The sequence below is a fragment of the Xylocopa sonorina genome, chromosome 8 (genome assembly GCF_050948175.1).
Source record: "Xylocopa sonorina isolate GNS202 chromosome 8, iyXylSono1_principal, whole genome shotgun sequence".
NCBI lineage: Eukaryota > Metazoa > Arthropoda > Insecta > Hymenoptera > Apidae > Xylocopa > Xylocopa sonorina.
Genome location: NC_135200.1, coordinates 8,058,555 through 8,079,633, shown reverse-complemented (window position 1 = coordinate 8,079,633; position 21,079 = coordinate 8,058,555). Strand labels below are relative to the sequence as shown.

The following is a 21,079-nucleotide window of genomic DNA, read 5'->3' as shown; positions in this document are numbered from 1 at the left end:
ATTATAGCGAGTTATTACCGAGTTACAATAAAATTAGCATAGTCAGACTGAAATATAATATTAAAAATCAGGAAAACTCTGAACTTCCATTTTTCGTCAAACTTTCATCCTCTTAAAATACTACCTCTAAACAGTTAATTGCAAAATTTTTGTGGCTACTGACTAGCTGCCAGAAAAAAATTCATTATTAACCGAAAGAAACAACACCTGAGAAATTCTGTATACCCAGAAGCTATTGAAAGGAAGTTTTTCTTTTTAAATGCATGTGTATTCAAAGTCACGCATATCCATTCTCGTTCACTTTTACAGCTTTTCAGTCCTTATTATTTTAGAGATACCTAAGACCTATTTTCACATAGATCAGGGCAATGTATGAGAGCCTTACGATTAAAAAGTTATGGATCATCGTAAGTATGGGAGCTAGATAAAGATTTGCCAAATTATGCACGCTAATAGAATTAGATTAACACTCACTAATAGTGTTGTTTTTTTCATTTTTTTTTTTAGTTAAGGATTGGTTTAAATGCAGTAGCAATTTGTTGACGAGGCGAATACAACGCAGATTGCCACTCCACTCACACCTAATACTAATACATATTCAAGTTATCATCCTTTCATTTTTTTTTTTCATTACCCACTAACAAGATTCTAAACGCATATAACGCATTGCTTACACTTAAAAAGATGGGTGATCAATAAAAGTCGTATAAAATTGCTTAAGTTGCACGTGATTGCATGACTATTTGTATAAATAGGATGAGAATTATTGTTATCTAACTAACTATTTATAAGTTAATAAATGAGTGGTGAGCGGCGTATATTTATAGTTTTATACACACAGGAGCGCAAAGGCAGCTAAACGATCGAACACTTATGGTTTGTTGTTCTTTCATTCCTCTTTCTTTCTTCCTTATACTTCCTTTCTCACTCTTTCTTATGTGCATTCGTTCTCTATTTTTCTAAACTTTTTTTCCTCCTTTTTTTAACTTACTCTGTTCTCGACATTCTTTCTTTTTGCACTCGTTCAAACATTGCGCACGTAAGGATTGAGAAAATATGTATACATAAAAATGTCGTGGCTCAGTAGCGATAATAGAAGTAATAGTAATAGTTTAATAGTTAATAGTAGTAATAGTGGTAATAGACGTACTAGTAGAAGTAAAAGTATCAATGATAAATGTAGTCAAACATGGTAGTTTTTACCTAATTCAGAGCACAATGCGTTTTCTTTTTCCTCTGTATATTGTTTATGGCTAGTTATTAGAGAAACAGGGGAAAATGTGTCTGGAGAGTGGTGGGAGTGGAGAGAATAGGGGATGTGTAGTCCATAGGTATCGTTGGAAAGATGCGAGTGAATACCTAACACAAACCTTTCAAAATATATTCTAAAAACTTAGATAAGAGAGAGAACATTCTGCGTTATGCTTCTCTTCCTTTTTACCTTTGTACATGACGCTATATCTTTTTTTTTTTACAACCATAATTAAGAATCACTATCATAAATAAGAACTTGTAAAAAGTATACCTGGTACCGTGAATCGCGAAACATCCTCTGTTAAAAAATTGTCGTCCTGAATATAAGGGATGTCTACAAAAATCACCGAAAACTTGCACGAGGAGCGATAGCAGTCATCTTTTGAACAGTCCTTAGGTTGTATTGCTGTGGCGGGATCGTAGTAATAGTGGTAGTGACAATGATGATAATGATGATGATGATAAATTTCTGGATGGTCCACGGCAGGGGATCACTTGTCAGAACTTGGGCACTCTCCAGGTTGTTTCATTATACTGTAGTCTAAGCGATATTGAGCTAAAAGTAGAAATATACTCAAAATGAAAAAGGAGCACATAAATTGAACAACTTTCAATAACATTCTACACATAACACGCATGTAACAGATAGATGCAAGATGAGAGATCTCCACGAAGGATACAAGTTTTCTATTCAGTAGTCAATACTCATTCCAATTATAAGAGTATAAATGTAACACGTTCTACTTGAAAAGCTTATAGTAACTTTCATACATTGATAAAAATATAAATCAGCAAAAAAATGATTACTGTATTGTAATTCTCCCTTGACATCGTACGATTTTTATTTGAAACATTTTCTCAGATAACAAACAATTCACAAGTAATTTCATGTGGTCTAGTTAGGTGGCACACCTTGTACATAACAAAATTTGCAACATGTTTACCTTTTTTGGTAAGATCCTCCATAGTTTGATCTTTACAATCAACTGCGAGATGACTACTACTGCCGCAATTGTAACACGAAATTTTCGTTGGCGGGACGGCAGCTGGTGCGTATGTAACAACCGGAGTAGGTGGCATGTACGGCGCTTGTACAGGTGTCGCGGCTGCATTTGGTGGAGGTGGCGGTGTCCCACCCGAGGATGGATGTCCAGGGTATTGATACATCATTTCACCATTTGGCTGATAAGTGGTCGGATAAGCTGGCCTTGCATACGGTCCATGAGAGAAGTTAGAATAAATACCACTGCTCGGTCTTAAGGCCGAGAAATGACCATGCGGCAGATACGTGACCTGCGAATGCGATGGTGGCGCGGGAAACGAAACACATTGCGACAGATTCGGTGGTCCGCCGCCATTCACCATTTGATTTTTATGACGCATCACGTGCGTTTGATTTCTTTTGGTACGCTGTCTCTCGGGTACCGACTGTATAGATTGTTGAGGTGCTGGATGCGACACTGCACTTGTAGAATGAACCGATGCAGGACTAAGGTGGTCAGTGACTGGAGGCGCATTGTTCTCATTTCCGCTGACCCATGGTGCAGCTGGAGGAGTCTCTGGTGGAGATCTACTACCAGTACTGTCGGAACTACTGCTCTGTGAACAGTGCCTACTGCTCTCGGGGTCTAACCTCAAGGCTTGTAATTGTGTTAAACAGTACACGTGTTGAGCGTTACACCTAAAACGTTTAAAAATGTTGTTAATACAAACACGTGCACGTACATATATCTGCTTTTCTTAACATATTTTTACTTTACTCTAGATGAAGATTTAGAAGAACTAGTAACAAACCGCAATATGTTAAATGTATATTTCTTTTCTTACCTCGAATATCGGTTTTGTACCCCGGCAACAGGTAATGTAAGACAGGCATAGCATGGTGCATTCTGTGCGGCATACATCGGTGGTGGTGCAGGATACATTTGTATTTGACCAGGATCTAATGGTGGCATAGTGGGATATCGCCGTAAATTAGGGGTAGCTGCATGATTATGATGGTGATGCATCGCTGGATGCTGTTCCTGTAATGGCATTGACTTACTACTTTGATTTCCATTGTCATTCAACATCTCCATTCCCAGAATAGCCTAAATAAAAGTTTTTGTAACATATAAGTCTATCGTGTATTAAGAATATGTTACACAATGCATATCAAATATAAATCACTAGTTGTTACCTCATTTTCAACTGGATCTACAACTGTGTGTGTTGCGCTTGTGTTACTTTCTAATTTTTTGTCAGTAGAAATTTGATTTAAGCCATTAGTAGTTTGACTCTTCACTATACTTCGTAATTGTCCTACGGCATTTGGCGTTAATCCTATTTCTCTTAAATCTTCATCACTCATTCTTCGGATCTGTACTCGAAATATTGCACATGGTATAAAAACTTCGATAATATATATATCAAGCATATTATTGCTTTATTATATTATAAATATTTTCTATTATATTTATAGACTGAACATATGCTTAAAACTTATATAACAAACATTAGGTTTTAAGGGGATATTCGCTAGAACTGACTAAAAACATTCGTTATTTCTCTAACTTTCTGTTAGTTTGAAGCTTCTTGAATTATTTAACTGAACAGTTTTTTGACAAAATTGAAACATTAAGAAAGTAACGCAGGCTTGCAGTAAAGCACACAGGTAGTACAGTGACCTAACATAATGAAACGCGTTTTCCTCTGATTGACATAATTTCTCTCTTCTACTATTTATTACTACTGCTATTGTTATAGTAGCACTTATTATAGTAGTTTATTACTATAAAAATAGGAACAGGGATTTTTATTTTATGCAATTATGTATAACGAACGAAATTATGTCAATCGTGAAAGGAAATTTTTCTAAGTATCCGCATATAAGCAGCTCTCGGTAAATATTCCTCACTTTAATATGATACGGCGAAAACGTTAGTAACGTATATAAACCAATATTCCCTAATGGAATTATGGAGAAACAGAGATCATTGTATGATCTATTAAATATTTGCTTACATTACATATTAAATATGTCTAAATCTAGGTCATTTTACTAACAATCTTAATTTCTTCTTTTAAATACAACCTAGTACATATCTTACAAACATTATAATCGATCATATTAGTATTGTATCTTAATATTGCAAGGTGAATAGACTTATGTACAAGACAAGAATTCATTGTAGATCTTTTGCTATGGAAGAAAAAATCCGTAACTGCCTATTTTTGATACACTTTTGAGCGAATATTCTCTTAACATAAGATTTGTATCATAAAATATTTTACATAAGTTATTCCAAAAGTCTGCTATCTTACCTCGTCAAGAGAAAAATTCTGCAAGTTGCCTTTAAAGTTTGGCATCTCTTTTCCTAATGTTTCTCGTAAAGAGTCACCAGAAGCTGAGGAGCGCAGTCGTGGTGGCAGTGGTTGTTTTGATTGAGGTGCTGCCGGAATTAAGGTAGATGGGGTATTCTCGATGCTATTATGCCGTGAAAAAGTAGTAGAACTGCTGATAGACAAGGGAACAGAGCGTGATGGAAGCAATGGAGGTTGACTAGGATGACTTCGATTCGTACCCAGTGCGGGAAGTGGAGGAAGGGAATTGGTATTTGAGCTGCATATGCTTGTTTGACTGTTAGAGGCACTCGTTGACGTTGTTAAGGTATTCGAAGTAGACTGTGTCACTTGCGAAGAGGTGCGCGGCATTGTATTATTTCTGCGGCCCATTGGGGAATTGCTGCGACTAGGAGATCGAGACTGGGATGGTGACGACTGACGGCTGACTAAGGGAGAAGGTGGATAAGCCAACATGTCACCAGTGTGATACATCAGTTGATTCCCCATCATAACCTGACCTGTCCATGGTGGCATATGATTTACTGATGGAAAGCCAAGGTGAAGATATTGCGTTGCACCACCTGATCCCATTGGCATTTGTTCTGGTGTTGGCAGGCATAATCCAGGTGGAGGCATAGAAAGGCCTGGTGGAACTCCAGTTACCATGGTATTATTTCTCATTGTCATTTCTCCTGCAAACAATGAAAAAAACACATCATTAATATTAATATATGAACGCATACAATACATAAATTTAAATTTTGATGATTTAATCTATACTTTAGAACCAGACAAAATTAACTGTCCTTCTTTATCTTGTTGATAATTATTGCATTAATTATTTGATAAAATGGAATAATGAAGTTAGTTAATTTTTTCTTAAATGATCACAAATTATACAATAAATATTATCTACAAGGTAAATACTATGTTAAAATACCTATGTTGCTATCTACAAATATTATTGATCTTTTACTTTATTATAAATTTACAATATAAAATTTGTGTCCTGCTCCAAGGTATAGAAATATTATACATACTATGAATGTAGGGCCACATATTTTATAAATTACCATGGTATGATTGTATTGGGGGAGGAGCCATCATACAGCTACCCTGCATTTCTGTGTCCATCAATCTTTCATTTGTATTCATACATGGTGTACAACCCTATTATTACAATAGATACATTTTAATGAAACAAGTAAGATAATTTCTATAAATTAATACTTATACTTTATTGTAATCTTTTCCTTAGATATTATCAAATTTTGAAAATGAAAAGAAAGTAATGCAACTAATATAAAATATCACATATGAATATTAAGCATAACATACAATAAAAATGTTTAATCCTTTAGGTAATAAACATTTTTTGCTTGTTTAAACAATCTTTTCCTTTTCTTCTGAAATATTTGTAGTCTATTTTAAAATCAAAATGAATACTAATTTTGATTACTGTTCTCTATAATTATTTCTATTTTAAAAAATTACTATTGTCAAAACATATTATATAGCATTCACTCTACAAGTAAATCTACATGTGTGCCACACGCAAAGGGTTAAACTCTTATTATATAAATAAATATGTATGAAGTCCAAATTTATACGTACTTGTGTTTGTTTATAGGATGAATTTGACTTTGAGAGATTCAAACGAGCTTCTTCCTCTTGAAGTTTTATATAAATGTTACCAAAGACAATCTTTTGCTCGTATGTAAACGCTGGGTGGTTTAAAGCCATCGTATACAATAAGAGCAATTCCTCCAAGGGTTGATCATCCATTGTAAAGGTGGTCCCATTTAATAGGTTAGAGATCTCTTGACAGTCAAAGTTTGACAGATTCTTATACAAGATAACTGCACATGCATAATTACAAGAGTGTAATAATGCCATGTAGAGTGCTAGTTTTCTTCTTGTACGTTTATCTGCCACGCCTAGGGTTGTTAACTCGGCAAGATCGGAGGCACTGTTCGCATGATGCTCCGTGTCACGGAGGTCATTGTAGTCCCTTTTACCAATATCCTCTACACAAGTGCCTAGGTATCGTACTTCAAATGGCAGGCACATATTTAATAACGTGCACATGACATCGATGCGTTTATAACTGCACATACACAAATGAACTTTCTGTGAATGACAACGATATTATAAACATGTTCCTTTATTAATACAAAATATTTTTACAAAAATCATTTATGTTTTAAGGAACAGATTTTTATGTAATTTTAATATTTCATGAAGTTATTTAACAGTATTAAATATAATAAAATATTGTACAAATAAAATTAGCTATATTGTCAAATGAACTTTTGTAAGTGTAATGTTTTACTTATATTTGATATTTTATTCACATACATTTACATGATACAAATTTGAATGCATATAATTGATAAAAAAAAAAAAAATTGTACTCTTAATCCAAGAAATTGAAAAAAAAAAGAAAAAAAATTAATTAAATGTATATTTATCATTTAATGAATAGTAACTTTATTTAAACTTTTAAAATTACATCAAAATAACGTACAAATTCTAATGTACGTATGTAAGTTTTTAATTAAAAACCGTAAATACAATCTATAGATTTTTAGTAAGATGTTCCTTTCAAAAAATTCTTCTATAAAAGCCTAATAGGAAGAATATATAAATAATACCAATATTTATAATAGTTTGAAATATATATTGCACTCTGGAAATTTTGAAAATAGACCAATACAGAAGATAAAATAATGAATTATATAGGATATCCTCGATATACACGAAATTATAGGAAAACAGTTGCTACCATACTTGTTACCCCCCTATGTAATAAACAGAAAAATTATGCATCGGCAATCAAGTAAATTAGACGTTAACGGGCATCAACATCGGCATAATTTCTTAATCGCCGATGCATTTCTGACAGTTTCTGACACAGAATTGGGATAAGATTGCGAAATGTTCTTTTTGGTTAGTTCGAAATTTGGTAAGAAGGATGAGGAGGTCATAGTGGGAAACGTAATAGCACGGTCAGAACAAGAGAACTATGGCAATCCATTTTTGAGGAAAAGGAATAGAGAGCATTGGCCAGACAAGAGACGAGTAATGGTTCTTTTACCTGGACAGATTCCCAAACCATGATACCACGTTCTCCTTACACACCATTGCCAGACAACATTGATACCACTTGGGCTGAAGAAAGCGCCGATGCGGACAGCTTTGGCGCCTCGGGTGTTGCTATCAAGTGACAATCACGGCGGGGTCTGGTACAATAACGGACCAGTTTCAAAGCATTCACAAACGTGAAAGACTTGCTAAAAACCAAAGGTAATCAGCCGTGGCGAGCACTTTAAACGCACAGCGGCGGCAGCAGCAGTACAGCACACCGTGAAGTATCCACATTCGCGGCAGCAGGCAGAGGCAGGCGCGACCGAACAATCGGTGAAAACGACACGCGTCGACGAACGTACCACGCGTTCATCAAAAACTTCGCGTAAACAACTGCACGGCCGTCCCGTTAAAAATAAAACTCTACCTATGCAATTGTCCCCGCTGCGTATATTAATTCTCACGAGATGTTCCGAATCGAAAAGTCGAGTCTCGAGATCCGTTCACATGCTCGCGTTAAAAAAGGCATCGGGCACTTGCTGCTCCAATCTACGATCAGGTCCCGTTCTCATGTGCATGACAATCGCACGTGCCAATCATCGCATTGGTCACCATTCCTTCGTCACCAATTAAACAGCCATTCTACCGTTTCACGTAATGCGCTGCAATTTGTTTCTGCAAAATATCCAGGATTACCATTTCAGGAATGTTAACCAAATATCTTTCGGTATTGTCTGATCAAATCATATAGATGTATTATATTTAGCTAGCTATTGCTACATCTTTAAAGCAAACAAGTCGTATCGTAGTCGTATCGTTCGATATACATACTTTTGTATACCCTAATAGATTGCTTTTTATAAGCAACAAAATTTTGCCAATATAATTTATCGTTAATTCATAGTTTAATACAAAATCTATCATAATCGCCATCAAATAAAAAATTGCTTTGTCTAGTATATTCTAAATAGGAACATTTACCTTTGGATCCTAGTTTGTATTAACGCGGCAAAATCAAAATCTTTATCTATATATATAGATAAAGATCCACAGAAAATGAAATTGTTATTTCATCGATATATAAATATTCAAATAATTTTAATTTCTTTTATAATTAAAATTTATATACAATTCTTTATAATTAATTTAAAATTACAATTTATATACAATAAACAATAAAATATCATGTTTTATGACATTTTATATAATTGCTTGGCCAGAACCGAATAATAAATATATTATACATCCTAATGCATCTATTACAGCTATAAATATAAATACAACTGGCCAGCTATGTGTTACATGTAATATGTGTCCGGAAAAGTATACACCAAGAAATCCTGAAAAAAAATATTACTATTATTATATCTTTCTAATGCAAAAATAGTACATATGTTCATGTAGATATACCAGGTATAGCACCAACAGTATTCATTAATCCAAATACACTTCCAGAATGTTTTGGTGCAAGATCTGAAGGATTCACTGCGATTGCATTATTATGGAAACCTGATCCACCAATAATGAATGCAAGACAAATTATTGCACTTTGAAATGTTTCTACTTTCGCTGAAAGAACCTTACATTTAACTTTGTTATCTAATTTTTATTTTCACGCTAGGAGATACACATACCTAAAAATAATAGACTTATAATTTCAGTTAGAAAACATATTGTTTCAATCGTTTTACGTGTCACTGTGATGGAATACCCTGATTTTATTATTTTCTCAGAAAGAGCTTTACCCAGAAATGTACAGGGTAACATAGACAACCATGGTACCATGTTTACAACCCAACCCTAAATATAATAATTTAGTATTATTTCGATATCATTCATTTAATATTATAGTATAGTAATGTATTGTAGAAATAACTACCTTCACTTCAGGAAACGTGTCATGGAAATACATTGGCATCCAAGATAATAATACAAAGAAACAATTATTTTGGCAGGCATGACCTATTACACATGACCTATAAAAATAATTATTATCTTTTATGTAAAATTTATGTAGTTGTAAATTTATAACTATAACACTTTTGCAGATTTATATAATTTATATATGTATATATATGTATATACTTTTTACATTAATATTTGTGTTTTATGATAATTGAATTCAAATTGATCCCATGCACAATAGATTACCAGAATGGAGGTTTTCTTAGAAGTTTCAACCAAGGCAAAGTGTAGTTAGTAGTTAATTTAGTAGAAGCTGCTTTTTCTTTAAAAGATAGAGTATGGTAACTTAATAACATTGTCCATGCCAAGCTTAAGCCTCCTACAGTAACAAAGTTATTAACAAATATGTAATTTAAATCTGAAATATTATCATTTGTATTTATTAAGAAATACATATACATTATCCCAATTATAATTATTAATTAGTATAACATTAAGATGATAGCTTTTAAAGCAAATATATAATTATACTCATTTTTAATAATCATAGTGATATGCTTGCAGTGACCATAGTAAACTATTATTCTTTTTATTTGTTCCCTAGCTAATAAATAGATTAATTAGCATTTCTTATCATTAAAAGACATTACAAACTCATGTAATATAATTACTTGATATTTTAAAATATCCATTGTAATTAATATATAATGCAAAAAAAGCTACATATTTTATGTACATTTTTTAGTGTTATTTACTGAAATATAAGTTAAAACAAATATTCACACACATAACATGTACAATTATACATTTAGTTACCTAATGTTTCAAAGACTGTTACCCAGTTGTAATTTTCCAACAGGTAAGAACCTACAGATCCAGTGAGTACTGTTCCAAGAGAAGATCCTGATGTTAATAAACTAAAGAACGAGGCTCTTTCCGTTTCATGCAACCGCTGACTAATTAAGCTAATCATACTAGGAAAATGCATTCCTGTAATATATAATTACAGTATATTTGCATACATAAATATGGTCTTATATAATTCTGTTATCTACTTTACCAATCATAGGAGAATACCTTGGAACGCTCCATTTATTGTTCTTACTATTGCTACTAATAATACAGATGTATCACTTTTTGAAAAGAGCTCTATGACCTCTGGCATAAAAAATGTTGTCGTAGACCATCCCAAAGCAGAGATCAATAAAACTTTTTGCCCTCCGATTTTATCACTGATGTAACCACTAGCAACTTGTGTTAACGTGTAACCCCAAAAAAAGCTGGACAATATTATCCCAGAATCTGGTTTGGACCATTGTTTTTCTTTACTTATAATTGGCATCAATAAGGGAACGGATGTTCTCGTAGCATATATGAGAGAAGTACCACATAATAATGACAAAAACCACTTTCGTCTCTCCTTCCTAAAAATGTTTTTCTTAAATTTTGTGTATATTACACATATTAGATTTTTTAAAAATTAAAATATCCTTTAAAGTCATTACTATAGTATAATATGCATAACGATTACCTTGACCAAGATGAATTTGTTTTTTCATCTTGAGTTAATCTCAAAGGTATTTGCATTTGCATTTTTCATCAAATAATGTTGTTTATAATTAACTGTTACTGTTTCCATATGTTCAAAATGCAGAAGCTAGACACACATATGTACTCCTAAAATTTTTAGTAAGAATTAATGGTAAAAAATTAAAATACAGAAAAATAAATCACAAAACTTTTAAATTATGTAGGCTTTAATTTATATAGCGAGTTAATTATGCAAAACTGTACATACATATACATATATATATATATATAAATAATTTTTATTTAAAAAATACAAATTAAACGAGCACGATAGACTTCTTCAACTAATACTTTAATATTAATTTTATCTGTTTGATGTAGGTGTAGATTGATTTATTATTCAAAAACTTTATGAGATAAACATAGTCAACAATGTGAAATTGCATCTTTAAAGGTGCCTATAGTCCCTTCATTGAATGTACAAAACAAATGCAACAAAACCACGTGATATTTTCAATAATGTAGTGAAATACTACACAAAAGTTTTTAGTTACGTATGACATGATTTAGACATATATATATGTCTAAATTTAATTTTTAAGTTATTGCGATAATAATAATAATAATAAATGTTTCATACACATAAGAACATATCAAATTAGTGTGTTTACAAATTTTATCTCATTGATAATGAACTTACAAGTCGTTATAATTTCATAATTATGTGCATTCATTCGTTTGGTCTTATGTACAGCAGTTATTATTGATAAAAGACGTAAGCAATAGTAACAAATATACATGATAAAGATAATGCATTATTTCATCACAAACGTATATATTATATATAGTGATTTCCACATGTGTAGAAAATCCAAAAGTTACAAATTTTTAGAATTGACGAAAAAATCATAAGTGTTTACTTTCGTTATCTATATACGTGTAATATTATAACATCCAATACTTTATATAGAAATACAATTACATAATATAAAACGATTTTGTGTCATAATTTGATAAAACGTGATAAGCAATCGCAATAAATGAAAGAAGATATAAGTTATGCAATAAGATGCATCAAACTTTTTTATACAAGATATACTTGTTTTGTCATTTCCATAATTTATTATAAATTTATTACAAACGTATAATTTTCGTTCTACAAATTTGTATTTGTGCGTAAAAGCTCTTAGCAAAAATACGTACTTGCACATCATTATTTTTATTCCAATATACTATATATAATTATTTTTTTATTACGTTCAAATATATATTAAATCAATTGTCATTTAAAAGTTATATTTAATACTTAACTACAATAATTTAATGTTATAGAAACGTAGAACTGATATTGTTTTGAAGGATATTAATTTGCGAATATTTTTTGTACTTACTGTACATATGTATATATATGAAGGAGATAAATGCGAACAGCTACATCGAGGTTGGTCGAGACATTGAATTAAAAGCATTTGGAACGTGTTAAATTACCAAAGAGGCATATGTCTTGTTACAATATAAGTAAAATGGCACAAAGTACTAAATTTAGTAAATTCTCGTCTATGCGTAATTTATTTAAAAATAATAGCAATGTTTCTTCATATGGCATTAAATCAATGAGGTAAGATTTACATTCGGTAATTAACTGACCTTTTTAACCTTTATATTCTATGCAGATTATCATTTATTTTAAAATTCAATCTTCAACTTTCTAATCAAAATTATTAATAATTACGGATTTGTTTTCTTTTAAAATTGCTTTCGAAGGATTTTTAAAGGAAAAATTTGAATTGACTATATGAAATATATATATACATAGGGAGAAAATATTAGATATATAGAAAATGTAATAAAAGTTTGAAATATACAATGATTATTTTAATAAATTGTACGTTATTATAATTCTTTTTGTTATTTATTGTAAATTTTATATTGAAATACTTATTTTTTGTGTTATAGTTCATGGTGGTCCCACGTAGAAATGGGCCCACCAGATCCTATTTTAGGTATTACAGAAGCATATAAAAAAGATCAAAATCCAAAAAAAGTAAATTTAGGAGTTGGTGCTTATCGCGATGATAATGGTAAACCATTTGTTTTGCCAAGTGTAAGAAAGGTAAATGTTTCAAAACCATTGTATTTATAAAAGGCATACTTGATTAAAGTTATTTTTAAAAAATGATATATAGTCGAATGAAATGTATTATAGGCAGAAGAGAAAATCAGGTGTAAACAGATGGACAAGGAATATTCACCTATTGCAGGAAATGCAGAGTTTTGTAACCATAGCATTGCCCTGGCACTTGGTGATTGTACTGATGTAATTCAAAATGGTTTGGTACGTACTAAATATGAAATATATATATCTTTTACTGAAAATTTATCACCCAAAGTTTCTTTGGTAAATTTGAAGCATAAAGAAACATTAGTATTTGCAAAATACCTTGATATTTGTAAAGATATTTTATATTGAATTTTTGTATGTTGAAAAACATATATTCCTACAGTCTACTTGTATAAATGTATGTAATTTATTATTGTATAGGTGATTTATTGCAATTTATAAGTTGTAATATTTTTTAGAATGCTACTGTTCAAGGAATTTCTGGTACAGGTTCGCTTTATATTGGCGCAATGTTTTTATCACGCTTCTTTTCTGGTAATAAGGAAGTGTATTTACCGACACCTACTTGGGGAAACCATGGTAACATATTTAGACTAGCGAATATTCCAATGAAGTCTTATCGCTATTATGATCCTAAAACATGTGGATTAGATTATGATGGTGTCTTAGAGGATTTATGTGTTAGTAATACATAAATATTATAAATAATATAATATAATATACTTATGAATTTAATTTTTAATATCATATTTTATAGAAAATGCCAGAGAAGTCCATTATTGTTTTGCATGCTTGTGCTCATAATCCTACTGGTGTTGATCCTAAACCAGAACAATGGAAAGAAATGGCAATAGTGGTAAAGAAAAGAAACCTCTTTCCATTTTTCGACATGGCATACCAAGGATTTGCTTCAGGTAGAGGAACAAATAGAAAGATAGACAAAGATTAAGAAATGAATCATAAAAAATTCATTTATTGAAGTACTTAATTGTTAATTTTAGGTGACACAGAAAAAGATTCTTTTGCTCTTCGACTATTTGTGAAAGAAGGTATTAAGCTTGCCTTAGCCCAATCGTATGCCAAAAATATGGGTTTATACGGTAACTATATAATAAAGAGAGTTAAAACTTTCATGGTAATTATTTTTAGATTGAAAATGCCTAAAAATCATTACCTTCTAGGTGAACGTGTTGGGGCCTTCACATTGATTAATTCCGACAAAGATGAAACGGCACGTGTACTTTCACAGCTAAAGATTATTATTAGACCAATATATTCTAATCCGCCAATTAATGGTGCAAGAATAGTTACTGAAATCTTAGGAAATCCTGAATTGAAACAAGAATGGCTTTGTGATGTAAAAACAATGGCTGACCGTATAATTTCAGTACGCCAAAAATTACGTGATACTCTTCAAAAGATGGGCAGTTCCCGTAATTGGGGACATATTACTGATCAAATTGGAATGTTTTGTTATACTGGTCTTAAACTCCCCGAGGTACTAAGGAATACTATATATTAATTATTTTTATGATCATATCAGATAAATTATGTCTACATTATCTTATTCTTGTTATTATCTGCTTCTTGCTTTACAGGTGGAAAAACTTACGAAAGATTATAGTATTTATTTGACGAAGGATGGTAGAATATCTATGGCAGGAGTAACATCGAAAAATGTGGAATATCTTGCAAACGCTATGCATGAAGTTACAAAATAATTGAATATCCTTGCTAATAATTACAAAAATTCAATCAAATTCTGCCTTGTAATCTTCGAGTACACTCCATGCATACACAAAATACAATAATACAAATGCAAACTACAAATCAAATGCATTTAATCTTGCATGTTATTTTTGTAAAGACACTGCAGGCAGTGTAGTTATTAGTAATAACGCATTAATAGATCCTATTCTGTGATTATGCGCCATGCTTTTAATCATGCATTAGTTAATTAAATTTTGTAAACTTTGTTACATTTGCATTATTACATTATTACTCTTAAATACATATTGCATTATGAAAGAATATAATATATCGTATCTTAACAAATTACAATTATGAACTGATAAAACTCCATTACGAACTATGTAAACGAAAATTCTTATAAAGTGTATTGAAGATTGCAATAAAAGTTTCCATGAATTATTTTTTTAATTAGAGATTAAATTTATTATACAGTAATTTAATCTTTCATATTAACTACAAGTTTTTCATATAATGTATATACATATAACTATGATTTACGTGTGTCGAATATGTGTATTGAAAATTCACACAAACGCGTTACGCGAACATCTGATCTGTACAAGTCGTCTGCTTTTTGTGTATACATATGCGTACGACATAGTAGTGGATTTTTAAAAAATTCTATTATTTATAAGTCATTGAAGAAGTGTTGCACAGCAAATACGTGAATATGGTAAAAACAATTCTGAAGATGAAAAATAATCACGGCATATGCTTCGTGACAGTTTATTTTGTAAAGTGAGGTTATGTTGTCTTTGAAGTTACAATGACTTTTCATTTTCAGTTTGGGTTTAACATGTTTCCGGAGATTGTAAGGCCTTTCAACAATCATTATAGATGCTTTTCTGTATCAATGTTACCGGGTACATATAGGTGTGATGTAGAACGTGGAGGAAAAAGTATGCGTGTCTCATCAAATTTCTCATAATCTATTCATTCAACGAACAGAGGATAATTTATTCTATATCTTTTTCCAGTAATTATGCCACCATCGGCTTTAGAACATTTAACAAGATTGAACATTAGATTTCCTATGTTATTTAGATTAAGTAATGAAAAAACCAATAGAATTACTCATTGCGGTGTTCTGGAATTTGTTGCAGATGAAGGACGAGTTTACTTACCCTGTTGGGTAGGTTTGAATTTTAAATTGTATTCATGTGTATTGTTTCAATGTTAATACTTTTGCTTAAATTAATCTTCTACTACTTAGCCAATTTTCATATAGTTCTCAAGTTTTACAATAAATTAATGTTTTGAACTTTAAATTTATATAAAGCATAATTCGATATACATTTGTTATAACACAATTACAGATGATGTACAATCTTTTATTACAAGAAGGAGATCTGATAAATGTTGAAAGTGTAACTTTGCCAGTTGCAACATTTTCACGCTTTCAACCACAGTCTGAAGACTTCCTCGATATCACAAACCCAAAAGCTGTTTTAGAAAATGGATTAAGAAATTTTGCTTGTCTTACAACAGGTGATATTATCGCCATAAAATATAATCAAAGAATATACGAAATGTGTGTTCTGGAGACAAGACCTGGTCCTGCAGTTACTATTATAGAATGTGATATGAATGTTGAATTTGCTCCACCATTGGGATATGTAGAAAAAGAAGTTAAAAAAGATGAAAACGTAGTAAATCCTGCAGACTTAATGCCAGCACCATCTGGCTTTGTACCATTTAAGGGAGAAGGCAACAGATTGAATGGCAAAAAACGCAGGGACTTTGCAAAACCAGAAATGGCTGCGAGTAAACCAGCTTATATTAGAGGAATACCAGATTATGATTACAAAGTAGGAACTCTTACATTTTTACGAATTACTAAACCTGTTAATAATAAGGAGGTAAGATTTTATTTAATATATGCCTTAGAATCAAATTGTTTTAATTTTATTTTTTAAAATTAGTATTATCATTAATATATATGTTCTAACTCTTTTATTTCTGCATTGCTGCAGTGCATTTTTGTTAAAAATGTTGTTTGTCATAGCAGCTAAAATCATATTGTTCTAACTCCGATGGCATTTTGCTTTTCTGAATTTTTCTAATTGTAATAGATAAAATATATCGATTCACTTTTTACTAAAATATTATTACATAATTTGAATATTATTTTAATGTTAATATAGTAGTGTGTAATTAATAAAGAGGTGCTAATTTGAATACTAAAATTTTCAGAATTAAAATGAAATAAACTATAATTTATTTAATTCCAGTTTATTGCTATGTAGCCTAATATGGAGTTAGAACATTATCAAGAGTAAGTAACTCCACTGTTTTTTTGAAATAAATATCAGTATGTATATAAAGCAACAATTTTTACAGAGATGCAAACGTTTTATTCAATATATTAAGTATAGTGATGGGCTTTGGAACATTTCAAATAGTTTTGAATATGTATGTACGTATTTGTATTGAAAAATTTGAATTTTTTCAAATAGTTCCGAAATTTATAATGTAATTTTAAAACGATTCGATCAATTTCAAGCCCATCATTAGACGTGCATCGTATCACGCGTTAATAGTTAGTGTTATTTTATCATGATACCGAAATAAGGTAAGGAAAACAGTTTAAGGGTATCTGGTCATCTAAAAGCAAAATAATCACGAGTTGCTCTTAAACCGAATTTATTAGTATATGATTCATAGAAGGGGAAATAATATATATTGAATTACAATTCACTTAGAGTGACAATAAAAAATTGAGTTAGAACAATATAGTTCTAAGGTAATGATATTACATTATATACTTAATCTTTACACAGACATATTTTTGTAGGAAAAAGATCCAGATGAATTTAAAGCATTCACTGGTGAAGGTTTTTCACTTAGAAAGCCAAAGTAATTGAATAATTAGTCATCTATTTATTTTCATACAATTACATATATTGCTAAAAGTGAGTATTTATATTTGTAATTAAAAAAAACTGTTGTATTTTTTAACAAAAAAATGTCTTATACATGTTCTTCAACCTTTACAACACTTACAAATATTATCATTTAAAGCAAGTCTTTTTTATTGAATATAAGACGTTTGTTATATTTATTCTAGAATAATCAAAGTTTTTTTAATAGATTGTATAAAAACTTATATCCTATAACTTAAACTATTTTAATAAGTAAGGTACACGAAAGTTATCGTTACGAATATTGTAATTAACATACAATATTTTACTATCACAAATTACAGGGTCCAAATACGAAATTTAATCTATTAATGGACCCCAGAAATATTTACTTGGTTTTCTTGGATCTTCTGTTAAGAAAAATTCACGGCCCAGTGTTATAAATTCGTCAAAACTAATTTTACCGTCGTCATTAGTATCAATATGACTGAAGGAAATAACTGCGTCCTGCAATAAATATTTTAATTTAGTTAATTCACTTATTTGAGTTCTGTTTTTTATTACCATGATAGAAAAAAGTATTTTACTTACATCATGTGTAAGACCTAAACATTTGAAGAATAACTGAAATTCTTGTACAGAAATTTCACCACTTCGGTCCTTGTCCACTGCCTACAATTTTATATTTAATAATATTTTTAATGAACCTTTTTTTATATGTATTGATTTATATACAAACAAACTTTTACAAACTTACTTTGAATAAAAATGGCAAAAAATGATGACATTTTTTCTTTAATGAAGAGTCATTAAGAACATGTTGCATTTCTTCCAGATATTTTTCGACGCAAATGAGATTATACGGACTAATTTCTCCCCACTGTTCTTCCCACATTTCCTGCATAAACAAATACATTAACGAATGTAACGCGTATTTTCTCATTTTATATATATTTAGGAATTATGCAGTATTTCGTTTTCATAAAAGAAACCGACTTACGTTTAATACTTTTTTAAATTCATTTTTAGCTTCCGGCGTTAAGTGCCCCAAGTCGGAAAATCGTTCTCCAAGTAGCATAAAATCATCGTAACTAATAACTCCGTCTTTATTAACATCTAGATGACTGTGCAGCGTTCGCATTTTTCTTCTCCAAAAAGCTGATTGCCCCTGTTGATGCAAATTCATATTTTCTTATTTAAATTGATTAAAAAAATAAGTGTACTAAACATGAAATATGAATTTAACGAAGGAACGATAAATTATTAAATTTTAATAATATTATAATAAGTTTTAGTAAGCTGAGAATAATATATAAAATTGTGCATTAATTTAATTAATTAGATATGTATTCTGATTGAAATGCTGAGGATAATTTATCTTATAAAGTATTTACAAACAGTTAGCTATTGAATATTGTATAATTAAAGCTACAGTTGTACAGAGTGAAATAGCGGTGGTCATATACGAAAGGCATGACTCGGGAAGCCAAAATAAAATAAAAAGAATTATGTTTGAGGCTTCGTTTCCAAGAAAAGTACTTTTGGACATATGTTAAGCGAGGACAGTGATATAACGATAAGTGCGACAGTAGTGTCCGCACGCAGCCACATAGGATTATCGATACGTATCATTCTGAATTTCTACTCTTTCATATACATATTAGAGCACGTATATTCGTCTAACTTTTAGTTTTTTTGAATATAAAACTGTCCTCAAACGCAATTTTATTTTACATTCTTGTCTTACTTTTTTTAGATTAGTTGACAAAAAAACATATTAAAATTATCGTAAAAGATGGGGCTACAGTAAAGATAAGTCTATCAAAAATAATTTTGTCACTGAACACACTACTGGATTCATATTATTTGAATGCGGGCCACGCGGCTTAAATCGCTTGTACGTCTGGTCTCGTTGCCCTATATACGTTCGGATACCGAAACAAATGATTTGTAGAACGATAAGAAAAAAGTTTGTATGTACATAATGTGCTGGCCAAAAATAGAAATCAAATTATATACACGAATATTAATTGAACTGTGCCAATAGTCAAACAGTAGCGAAAGGGAGGATCGTATAATAGTAGACTCTTATGTCGGAAACGATCCATTTATCTGAACCATGTTGCCTTCCAACAGGTTCGAATAAATGGAGTTCTACTGTTGAGAGTCTTGCTCCCAATAAGTGGTCTTACCCTCTCTTGTTCGCCATCTGAGTCGCTATCGCTTTCTTCTTCATTTACTGAGGTTGAAATCCTAGTTTGATGTACTCTTCTTTTACTGTACAGACGCTGAGGAATATTATAGTACTGAAAATAAAGTATTGAGTTTATTACCGTATTTTACTAATAGTAAATTACGTTACGACGTGATCGCGTTGACATCTTAAATACAATCCGTATCGGATCATGTCGGTTCAACGAACTTCGGATGCGATGTGAAATCCCAACAATAGGTACAAGGTATAGGACTTAAATTGAAAAGTTTAAGGAATAAATTCAACTGTAAAGATTTGTATATTCAGAGAGTCACAAAGAGAAGTAAAGCGGAATAATCCTACAAATAGTAATAGAGACAACTAAATAAATAATCACGAAGTTAACGAAACAATAATATTAGGATTTAGTTGAACAGAAAACTAAGAAATGTTAATTATTGAACTGAATAAAATTATTTTTAGTCTTCCTTCTACGGAAACTGAAACGTTGAATGTAAACACTGAGCAAAGTTAAAATATTCGGTAGCATCTCTTTACGTTTTCTGTTTTAATAATGAAAAGTTTATAATTTTACGCGTTGATTACAGTTGCGATATTTTAAATGTAATAATCAATGAAACAATTGTACGTTTATGTATATATTTGTGATATGAAGGGCAACTTACCCGTAAATTGGATGTTGACTGAAGAATATTCTGTTTCCCTGGTATTTCACACTGTAAGGCTGAAATAGCTTTACTTTCCAAAAACTTGTTAGAAATCATAAATCTCAAACCAGTTCGTAATAATGTTGCCATTTCTATTTAAGCTACAGATTGCTTCTCTCAACGAAGTTACTAATTCCACTTAAAGTCGCTTGAGATTCAATACTAACTGCAGGGCTACATAGTGGGCCCCTTTTGATGGGTCGGTCACAAATGCCCCTCTTTCGTCTTTGCGCATGCGCAATGGTGTTTCGTTCCTTTTTTTTCTTCACTTCTTTCTGATTACTTACGAGCGTTGATGCACGTTCCCTTCTTTTCACAGATA

The 21,079-nt window shown here is 31.1% G+C and overlaps 6 protein-coding genes across 11 annotated transcripts in view; 2 read left to right on the top strand and 4 right to left on the bottom strand.

Moving 5' to 3' along the window:
- The window catches only part of LOC143426063 (HEAT repeat-containing protein 6), a 94,235-nt gene extending 82,914 nt beyond the window's left edge, over positions 1 to 11,321 (bottom strand). The window contains exon 1 of the mRNA XM_076899185.1: positions 11,310 to 11,321. The gene's annotated coding sequence lies outside the window, so the exon portion shown is untranslated. The remainder of the gene's footprint in view (positions 1 to 11,309) is intronic.
- LOC143425804 (uncharacterized) lies at positions 613 to 8,198 on the bottom strand. 2 transcript variants are annotated; one of them, XM_076898828.1, is made up of 9 exons: positions 7,676 to 8,198; positions 6,193 to 6,685; positions 5,652 to 5,748; positions 4,558 to 5,270; positions 3,434 to 3,613; positions 3,299 to 3,344; positions 3,082 to 3,196; positions 2,199 to 2,935; positions 613 to 1,810 (listed from the first exon to the last, which is right to left on the bottom strand). In XM_076898828.1, the coding sequence occupies exons 1-9, from the start codon at positions 7,720 to 7,722 to the stop codon at positions 1,746 to 1,748; spliced, it is 2,493 nt and encodes an 830-aa protein (XP_076754943.1). In that variant the 5' UTR covers positions 7,723 to 8,198; the 3' UTR covers positions 613 to 1,745. The 2 variants fall into 2 exon arrangements, with proteins under 2 accessions (XP_076754943.1, XP_076754942.1); XM_076898827.1 differs by having other exon boundaries at positions 3,082 to 3,344; positions 7,676 to 8,173.
- Positions 8,769 to 11,274, bottom strand: Mfs18 (major facilitator superfamily transporter 18). The gene is made up of 8 exons (XM_076899189.1): positions 11,102 to 11,274; positions 10,648 to 10,994; positions 10,387 to 10,560; positions 9,817 to 9,949; positions 9,545 to 9,641; positions 9,300 to 9,465; positions 9,076 to 9,234; positions 8,769 to 9,005 (listed from the first exon to the last, which is right to left on the bottom strand). The coding sequence occupies exons 1-8, from the start codon at positions 11,161 to 11,163 to the stop codon at positions 8,866 to 8,868; spliced, it is 1,278 nt and encodes a 425-aa protein (XP_076755304.1). The 5' UTR covers positions 11,164 to 11,274; the 3' UTR covers positions 8,769 to 8,865.
- A 1,189-nt stretch (positions 11,322 to 12,510) lies between the features above and the next one.
- Positions 12,511 to 15,382, top strand: Got2 (glutamate oxaloacetate transaminase 2). Its single transcript, XM_076898743.1, has 8 exons — positions 12,511 to 12,718; positions 13,057 to 13,213; positions 13,307 to 13,435; positions 13,681 to 13,902; positions 13,980 to 14,136; positions 14,224 to 14,322; positions 14,404 to 14,720; positions 14,821 to 15,382. Exons 1-8 carry the CDS (start codon positions 12,600 to 12,602, stop codon positions 14,941 to 14,943), a joined length of 1,323 nt encoding a protein of 440 aa, XP_076754858.1. The 5' UTR covers positions 12,511 to 12,599; the 3' UTR covers positions 14,944 to 15,382.
- A 114-nt stretch (positions 15,383 to 15,496) lies between these two features.
- Ufd1-like (ubiquitin fusion-degradation 1-like) lies at positions 15,497 to 19,725 on the top strand. Of its 4 annotated transcripts, none has more exons than XM_076898746.1 (6): positions 15,497 to 15,647; positions 15,759 to 15,873; positions 15,952 to 16,106; positions 16,291 to 16,833; positions 17,769 to 17,886; positions 18,180 to 18,373. In XM_076898746.1, the coding sequence occupies exons 1-5, from the start codon at positions 15,645 to 15,647 to the stop codon at positions 17,832 to 17,834; spliced, it is 882 nt and encodes a 293-aa protein (XP_076754861.1). In that variant the 5' UTR covers positions 15,497 to 15,644; the 3' UTR covers positions 17,835 to 17,886; positions 18,180 to 18,373. The 4 variants fall into 4 exon arrangements, with proteins under 4 accessions (XP_076754861.1, XP_076754862.1, XP_076754860.1 ...); XM_076898747.1 differs by lacking the exon at positions 18,180 to 18,373 and adding an exon at positions 17,206 to 17,249; XM_076898745.1 differs by lacking the exons at positions 15,497 to 15,647; positions 18,180 to 18,373 and adding an exon at positions 19,592 to 19,725 and having other exon boundaries at positions 15,741 to 15,873.
- Positions 18,196 to 20,968, bottom strand: Cbp (sarcoplasmic calcium-binding protein). 2 transcript variants are annotated; one of them, XM_076898749.1, is made up of 6 exons: positions 20,716 to 20,966; positions 20,028 to 20,141; positions 18,836 to 19,003; positions 18,593 to 18,733; positions 18,427 to 18,507; positions 18,196 to 18,342 (listed from the first exon to the last, which is right to left on the bottom strand). In XM_076898749.1, the coding sequence occupies exons 1-6, from the start codon at positions 20,845 to 20,847 to the stop codon at positions 18,196 to 18,198; spliced, it is 783 nt and encodes a 260-aa protein (XP_076754864.1). In that variant the 5' UTR covers positions 20,848 to 20,966. The 2 variants fall into 2 exon arrangements, with proteins under 2 accessions (XP_076754864.1, XP_076754863.1); XM_076898748.1 differs by having other exon boundaries at positions 18,196 to 18,507; positions 20,716 to 20,968.
- Positions 20,969 to 21,079: the final 111 nt, after the last annotated feature.